The 9,075-nt window shown below is 37.6% G+C and overlaps 1 protein-coding gene across 1 annotated transcript in view; it reads left to right on the top strand.

Annotated features, from left to right (window-relative positions):
- Positions 1 to 398: 398 nt before the first annotated feature.
- LOC124961409 (zona pellucida sperm-binding protein 3 receptor-like) overlaps positions 399 to 9,075 on the top strand; it is a 53,226-nt gene continuing 44,549 nt past the window's right edge. The window contains exons 1-3 of the mRNA XM_047519969.1: positions 399 to 528; positions 1,472 to 1,651; positions 2,219 to 2,318. Coding sequence (XP_047375925.1) covers positions 399 to 528; positions 1,472 to 1,651; positions 2,219 to 2,318 — 410 coding nt within the window. The remainder of the gene's footprint in view (positions 529 to 1,471; positions 1,652 to 2,218; positions 2,319 to 9,075) is intronic.

The following is a 9,075-nucleotide window of genomic DNA, read 5'->3' as shown; positions in this document are numbered from 1 at the left end:
CTATCTTTACTTGACTTTGGTTTGGGGCATAGAATGTCCTTCACCTAACAATTCAAATTTCATAACAATACCTACCATGGATGAAGCCACTTCTGTAAAACTTTGGAAAGTTATTATCATCTCTCCATCCAGAATTAAGTAGTCTCCTGGCTAGGCTCCTGAGGCAAGTGCTCCACCACTGAGCTACAGTCCCAGCCCCATAATATTAACTGATATTTGTTAAAAATAGTTTTACTTAGTGTCTTTTATTCTACTTTTTCTTACTTTTTTTTTGTATTGCACTTTTCTCATAATCTCTTTGAAGATGGTTCTTCCTAGTACTTTATTACAAACGGAAGTTCAATGACCGCTTTTTAAGTTACCTTCTTTCAACAGCTCATATCGCAGAGGCTCAGATCATGCGCTCCCCAGGAGCTCCTCGTGGGCTCTACCAGAGCTCCGCCCTCCACAGGCTTGGGCAGTGGAAGTTCTCCGGCCTAACTCTCTTCCAAATGACCGTGTTTACTGCTCTGCTGGATACTGTTCTTGGTGAGTAGTGGGGTGACAGGCCAGATCGTCACCACACAAGGAGTTCATCACACACCCTACTTTCAGAGATGCCTAACAGATCACCTTCGTCCACACTGTGGGGCATATGTATGACCTGGAGTTCAGGGAAATTGGTAATAATCCCACAAAGGGATTGTTTCATAGATGTTTTTGATACTCCCTTTTAGAATTTTCTCTCCAGGAATGTAAACAATCTCACCTCAAATAAGCATGAGTTGGAATAAACATCTATTATTATTACCTGCCAAACCGATTGTGAAGAACTCTCACTGCTTGTATGGGTATTCAGAATGTAGGGCACATGGAGATAATTCTGCTGAGGCCTTTAGAAGGTAATATGGTACTTGATTTAATTCTTCCTGGGGAAGTAGAATTAAGATTTTATTTCCCAAGGGTTTAACACATTCTCCACATTGTGATGCTTTTGGAAAACATCTTCATTTTTGAGTAGGCAATCTAGTCAATGCCCCAAAATCCAAAGGAACGCAAATGAAAGGGGTTTCTTCTTATCTCAGACTCATGAGGTCACTAATCTTATATGATGCTTTTTATTGATAAAACAAGTGTTTTGATGAAGGCAAGAGACAGTGTCACATGGCATGACATAGACACCTATATTCTGAGTAGGCAGATGTGGACAATCTGAGAGAATAAGGAAATTCAGTTCTATTCTCCTATTGTTTGGGCAGATGATCACTTATTCAGGAAGGATAGATGTAATTTTCTTTGCCTTTTTTATTACTTTTGATATTGTCATCAGTTAAAAAGCATACATCTGTGATCACTCGCTGTGTTCGTTGGGACAGTGGGAGACGGGATGAAAAAGGAACAAGTTCCTGGTCTAAAAATCTTACTATTCAAACACTGAGATGCCATGTTCCCAGATATAACTTTTGGTGCTCCTTGTCATTTTGGCGTCCAGGTGATTGTGGCCTTCCACCCAAATTGCCGTTTGCTTCTCCACTCAACCAGTTGTATGAGACAAACTTCAAGGCTGGAACTGTTCTGAAATACTCCTGCCACGCCGGCTACCGAAAAGTCAATTCAAGTCGCCTCACTTGTGGTACTTATGGTGCCTGGATCTACAGTATCTTTTGTATCAGTAAATATCCACATTTATTATTCTCACCTGTACTTCTTTGTTTCCAGAAAGTTCTCACAGGAACTTGATAAAGTCTTTAATTCATGTGAACATCTTTGAGTAAAGCAGTGTTAAAAATTAACAACACCTATACTACATGGAAGAAGTCATTTGAGGATATGCCGTGAGATGTTTATTTCTCTTTTTTCCTTTAAAAATAATTTATGAGGTATTTCTCTAACACTAAAGATATAGAATTTTCCTTTTTCTTCTATTTCCCTTTGACCAAGGGCATACAAGTTTGAAAGAATACAATTTTGTATACATCAGGCCAATATGTCATATCCTATAATTGTGTGATCACAGTGATTTAATTAAGTACATAAAGCTAAGCACAGTTTTTCTTTAAAAATGTATCAGAACGTGTTTACTTTTACTTCCCCTCATACTAAAAAATCAATGAGTCAGAATCAGAAATAAGCATTGAAGTATATCTCTGGAGTTGAAGTTAATCCACCAGACTTTTTTCTAATATTATTTATTGTGAGGCTTTGAAATCACTAATCATCAATTTAATTTGCTTATTAGAGAAACAATGCAGAAACCCAGGAGAGTTAACCAATGGGAAAGTGGACGTTATGACTGATTTTCTTTTTGGTTCAACCATACATTTCAGCTGCTCAAAGGGGTAAGTATAAGGTAGACTAGAAGCAATTCTTCTTGTTAATTTTTAGAAGGAGTTAATTCATTTGTGTTTCAAGAATAAAAGTTGTGTATTAATGTCTACATCAAGAATTCTTGCTTCTGACAGGTTATTTTCTGATTTATCCTCTTGGTGTTTATATCTGTATGCACAACTGAGTACAAATATTTTTGTCTATGTTGGGAGAAATCCTAGTTCTTGGCTCGTAGCGGTTAATGTCTCAAGTGTGTAAACTTGCAGAGAGGAGCATTCCACTTCTCCCACCTAGGAATGTAAACAACCGCCCCCAAATTGACCTAGTGTTACCAAAGGAACCTATATAGGGGACTGGTGGTCTGATCTCCCATGGCACATTGTGATTGGGCAAAAAGTCTAGAAAATGTATAGTTTTTCCTGCAATAAATGAGTTTTCAGGCTGCTTGCCATCAGCCTGTTCCTACCCAATTCCTGGAGTCTGGGTCTTGACTTTGCAGCTCTTATCTGCACCTGAGCTAGCCTGGCACCCCTACATGACTATATTTTGCCCCCTTTTTACATAAAAGATATCTGACTGCATGCATTATTTTGAATTTTGCTTTTACTTTTTTCTCTTAACACTATTTCTATGAACTAAACATTATGTTCCCCCAAATTCACATATTAATTTCTAACGTGATGATTTTTGAGATGGGGGCCTTTGGGAAGCAATGAGGTCATGAGGGTAGAGCTCTCATGAAGGATTTTGTGTCCTTTAACAAGGTAATAATTGGACTGGGATATAACTCAGTTGGTAGAGTGCTTGCCTGGTAAGCACAAGGCCCTGGGTTCAATCCCCAGCACCACCCACACACACACACACACACACACACACACACACAAAAAAGAATGTAATAGTTACACACTATTATGTATATTAATAATTATTGTTCTTTGAATGTAAAAGAGTAGGATTTATTCAAGAGAGAAGTAAAGAATTAGAACTCCCACAGGTCAAGGAGGAACCAAATAGGGGTTGCCATTTAACTATACTAGTCTAGGGGCTTATATAGCTACTGGGCAGGGACATTGGTCAATATCTATGCTAATAAAATCTTAGGAAAGTACCATTGGTCAAAAATCTATACTAAACAGGTGTCGGAAAAGGGTTAAGGCTATTGGTCAGCCCAGGAAACTGTAGCCTTCAACCAGGTCTGTCCCACCGCCCTTTTCCCTGCCACTGAAGGACAAGGGAATTGACTGGAATGTTTGGAATATTTCTACAGGTTAACTTCATGGAATGGTCTTTATATTTTAAAAAGTCTTTAATTGGGGCTCATTACCTGTACCATCCCATTCATTCCCCCTTCTGAAGGACTGCCCCTAACGGCCATTTGGGGAAAGGGGTAATAACCACTCTGGCTACTTCAGGCTGAAATGAATATTGAACAGGGAGAGTGCAGGGTCCTCTCACAGAGGACTATCTAGGGGCCTCTGGTAGGTGGGGATTTCATTTTGGATTCCATCTGTAGGACCATTTGTAGATTGGGCATCTTGGGCATGGGGGTCCAGAGGTCCATGGTGGCAGTAGGTGGATGACCGGACAAGGTACATAGGCCATGAATCATGCCTTATAAAAGATTCTGAATAAGCCCCAAAAGATGAAACCAGATTTTCAACTTCTACTGCCGTAGTGTTGCAGTGGATCCCAGCCCACCTGTTATGCCTTCTTTCCAAGGCTCTTGTCTCACAAATTTGAAGAATGAAATCCATGGACAAGGAAGAGTGAGTATAAAAGAGTAGGGTGTGAAGGGACCTGATGTGGGTTGCTCTATTATGGGTGATTATAATGCACCAATAAAAATATGGAGAAAAGAAAATTGACATTAATATGAGTGCAGCTTCGCATGCACTCATTTGTGTGTGTTTCAGTCTATGTGATTTTAACATATTTATGTATTTGTGTGACCACCACCACGGTCAAGATACAGAACAGTTCCATCACCACTATTGCCTTTTCATAGGGAATATACTCCCTCCTCCTCCTCTGACCTTTGGAATCTTCTAATCCATTCCTTTTCTCCATAATTGTGTCATTTCAAGGGCGCTACATACACGGATTCACACAGAATGTAACCTTTTGAGATCGACTCTTATCACTCAGCACAATTCTCTTGATATCCACCCATGATGTTATCAGTAGTTTTTACATTTTATTGTTGAAGCAGTATTCCATCTCATGGAATTTTCTTAATCATTCATCCATTGAAGGAAACTGGAATTATTTTCTTTTTGTCTATCATGAATAAAGCTGCTATAAATGTTCATCTGCAGATTTTTTTTTTGTCTGAACTTAAGTCTTCATTTGTCTGGATTAAATTTTAAGGAATAAATTTATGGGACATAGTGGTTACATGTCTAGTAACCATTATATAGTTTTGTGTCTGTTCTTCCACCCCACCATTGATGGCCAGTTACTCCAGCACCTTCTGCTAAAAAGCTATCCTTATCCTTTATCCACTAAGTTCCTTTTGCATGTTTATTAGTAAACATTTGGGTATACTTACGTAGATTTATTTCCACTTTTTCCTTTTGATCAGTTGATCAATGGATCAATGTTTATCCTTCTGGCAGTACACTATTGTCCTAATTACTGTAGCAATAGTAATTACTGTTGGGTTAAGTATTTCTCCCGTACTCTCCTTGTTTGTCAAAATTATGTTAGGAATTCTAGGTCCTACACCTGTCTATATGAATTTTAGAATATGCTTACTGATGTCAATAATAAATTTTGTTCAGCTTTTGATATGATTTGCATTTGATTTAAAGATTAATTTGGGGAGAATTTATATTCGTCCAATATGTAGCCTTCTAATCCCTGAAAATAATATGCTTCTTCACTTATTTAGATCTTTGATTTCTTTCAAAAACATTTTGCAATTTTCACTATTCAGCTCCTGCACACATTTTAGTAGCCTTTATAGCTAAGTACTCTATTTTCTTTGGAGTGATTGTAAATGATATTTTATTTGAAACTTTGACATCCAAGTCAGTCTACAGAAATGTGACTGGTTTTGCTCGTCAGTCTTGTGTGTTGCAATGCTGCTGAACTCACTAGTTCATTCTAGGAGTTTCGTTTGCTTTTTTTCTATTGTGTTTTCATAGATTTTGCGTGTGTGTGATTTTTCTACTTAGACAACAATGTCATCTGTCAAGAGGATCAGGCATTGTTTTCTTCCTTCCCATTATCTTTTTCTGCCTTTAATGTGCTTCCCAGACCTTCTAATGCTATGTTGAATAGCAGTGTTGAGAGTAGACATCCTTGTTTTGTCCCCAAACTTTGAGGAAAAGCTTCAGACTTCTGCCATTATTACATACCTTAGCTGTAAGATTTTGTAGATGTTCCTTATTATGTTGAGAAAATGTTCCTCTATCTCTAGTTTGCTGAGAGGTATTTTCTTTCTCTGGTTGGTTTTCAGATCATTTCAGCATCATTTATTTAAAAATTCACATTTAATCCTTTATATGAGCTAATTTTTAAAAACATATATTTAATTCTCAAATGTATGTGATTGTGTTTTTGGACTTTCCATTCAAGGTTTTTAGTCTGTCTTACATTCACACAATGAATTACTCTCTCTTCTGAGTTTTATAATGTGTGACATCACTTAAAAGTATACCCCCTTTCTCTTGTGCTTTTACTGGGATTTCCTGAGTATATTTTCCCAGTTATTTTTCTATATGAACTTTTCAATTAGTTGATTTTTACTTTTAGTAAATTGGATTGACTTTTAAATAGATTTTGGAAAAATAGACATATTATGGTGTATTATGCCTATATGTTTGTTCTAGTCATTTGTGTGCATGTGCTTGCGGGGGGGTGATTGTGTGTGTATGTGTGTGTGTGTGTGTGTGTATGAGAGAGAGAGGAGAGAGATTTTCAGGATAGTTTTAAAGAATCCCAACTCACATTTTTTAATTTACATGTTTACTCTTTTGCATCTCATATTATTTTTATCTTATTTGTAACATTATAAATGGTGTCCTTTCTTCCATTATACCTCCTAACGAACTTTATCTGTATATGTACAAACTATAGATTTCTATGTTAATCTCATATCTGAGATAATTCTATGCATTCTCTTAATATTTGCATTAGCCTTTCATTTGGATCCTCTTAGAATTTTCAGGTGTGTAGTTGTGTAATGTGAACATGATTCTGTTACTTTCTTTTTTCCCACTTTTGTATTTTAAATTCCTTATATGATTGTTCCAGCAATTATCTCAAATAATATGCTGATACTGGACATTTTTGTCTTATTCTTGATTTTAGCAGATATGATTTTAGCATTTTTCACTTAATTTTGGTGGTGCTATATCACTGCCTAATCTTACTATATTGAATACTTTTTTTTTTCAAGAATAATTGTCAATTTCTTCCTCAATGTCATTTTAGTGTTTATCAAGATGTTGGTTGTCTTAGATATAATAATATCATGTTATATATTAGTTTTTCAGACTACCTGACAAAGGACAGGCTGAGTACTTAAATAATAGAGATTTATTTTTCATAGTTTGGTAGTCTGGAAGCCCCAGGTGAAGGTTTGTCAAAGTTTAGTTCTGGGTGAGAGCTCTCTACCTTTCTTACAAATGGTAGATTTCTTTCTATGTCCTCACATGGCTCTTTTTTATTTTTTTATTTTTATTTTTTTTTTAAATTGTACTGGGTATTGAACCCAGGGGCACTTAACCACTGAGCCACATTCACAGCCTTTTTTATTCTTTACTTTGAGACAGGTTCTTGCTAAGTTGCTCAGGGCCTCACTAAGTTGCTGAGGCTGTTCTCAAACTTGTGATCCTCCTGCCTCAGTCTCCTGAGTCACTGGGATTACAGGTTTGCACCACTATGGCCGGTTCACATGGCCTTTCCTTGGTGTGTGGTGTGAACATGGGGATTGTTAGGTAGCTAGTCAACCATGAAGGGTAAGATGGAAAGGACAGTTACAAGTGACCTAGAACATGGGGAACCTTATCTGAAAGATAAGCACCTGGAAGATGTGGAAGATTGGGGGCCTAGTATGTTAAAACTTCCCCCAGAAGTTTCAAGATCATGTCACTGCCCCCCTCAGGTAGGCTGGACTCTCCCTTATCACCTAAACTATGTCATAATCCCCAATCACCCTGGCAACCAAAACATCAAGACCCTCACAAAGAAAGTTTTCTGGGAGTTATTCAAAGGGTAATAAACTTTTTTTTTTCTAATTAGTTATACATCATGGCAGAATGCATTTTGATTCTTTGTATACAAATGGAGCACAACTTTCCATTTCTCTGGTTGTACTTGATGTAGAGTCACACCGTTCTTGCCATCATGCACATACCTAGAGTAATGATGTCAAACTCATTCCACCATCTTTCCCACTCCCATACCCCCTCTCCTCCCTCACTACCCTCTGCCCAATTCAAATTTCCTCCATTCTTTCCTTGCCCCGCCCCATTATGGATCAGCATCCACTTATCAGAGAAACATTTGGCCTTTGGCAAAGGGTAATAAAGGATTAAGGGGGCAGGAAATTGAGGGGAAAATAGGGAGACTCAATTTTCTTAAAAACTTCAACTTTGTGAGCACTACACCATTCTCTTGTCAAGATAGTCCAAGCAGTTCCTACATTGTCAGTCAAAAATCAAAATGTGGACCTGGCAGGACTCTGGAAACTTCTCTGGGACCTCCAATAAAACTGAAGGTCAGGAATAGCATGCCATTCTTCTGTTCTCTAAGAGGACCCACCCTTTCCTTTGACAGTGTCTCCTTTGCCCTTATCTCTTCCTCTTTCTCCTTCTCTTCTTTTATGCCAGTGATTGTACCCAGGGACACTTTTTATATTTTTTTTTTTTTTAGAGAGAGGGTCTCTCTAAGATGCACAGGACCTCACTAAATTGTTGAGGCTGACTTTGAATTCATGATCCTCCTGCCTCAGCCTCCCAGGCTGCTGGGATTATAGGCATCCACCACCACTCCCAGCTTTTTCCTATCCCTTCTAATAAATTTATGCCTGCTTCTTTGAGCAACATATCTGAAATAATTCTGGGGCGATTCCAAGAAACAGAATGGGAAAGGACTTCTGTAACTGCCATGTAACAGGATGGAGGAGGAGGGAGAGCACAAGCAAGAGAGCTCAGTGATGTCTCTTCTTATGACATTAATTAATCCTTTGGGATCAGGGTCCTGCCCTCCTGCACCTAAATTTCTTCCATATGCAAATACATTCATAATAAGACTTCAACATGTAAATTTAAGGGGCAAGCACATACATTTGGTTTATAACAACATACTGTGTAAAATATCATTCCTCATTTTAAAGTTTCCTTTCATTATCAAAATAAATTCATTTGACCATGGTATGTTTTTCTTTTACAGTGTTTCTGTTTTCTAATTAATAATATCTCATTCATGAAATTTGCATTAATAGTCGGGGTTAGTTGATGATGTTTTTATGAAAACAGCCTGGAAGAAAGACTGCAACTTGTCAAGAGCAAGGACTACGAGATGATAACCAGGCAGCTAATGGTTCGTGAGAGTAAGCCAAGCTTCAGCAATCAGGAGGAGCATTTGAATCAGATGTCAAAGTAGTTTTTATCTGTAATATGCTTTGAAATTATATAAGAAGCTCAACTGAACCATTTTCCTGCTGTGCACTATTTGATTTGTAACTTAATAGGAAACAAGAATAATATTTGAGTATGAAGATTTGAGGCTGTAAAACTTGGTTAGGGATTGGTGCTATCT

Source organism: Sciurus carolinensis, chromosome 12, assembly GCF_902686445.1.
Source record: "Sciurus carolinensis chromosome 12, mSciCar1.2, whole genome shotgun sequence".
Classification (NCBI taxonomy): Eukaryota; Metazoa; Chordata; class Mammalia; order Rodentia; family Sciuridae; genus Sciurus; species Sciurus carolinensis.
This window is presented reverse-complemented; position numbering and strand designations above follow the sequence as displayed.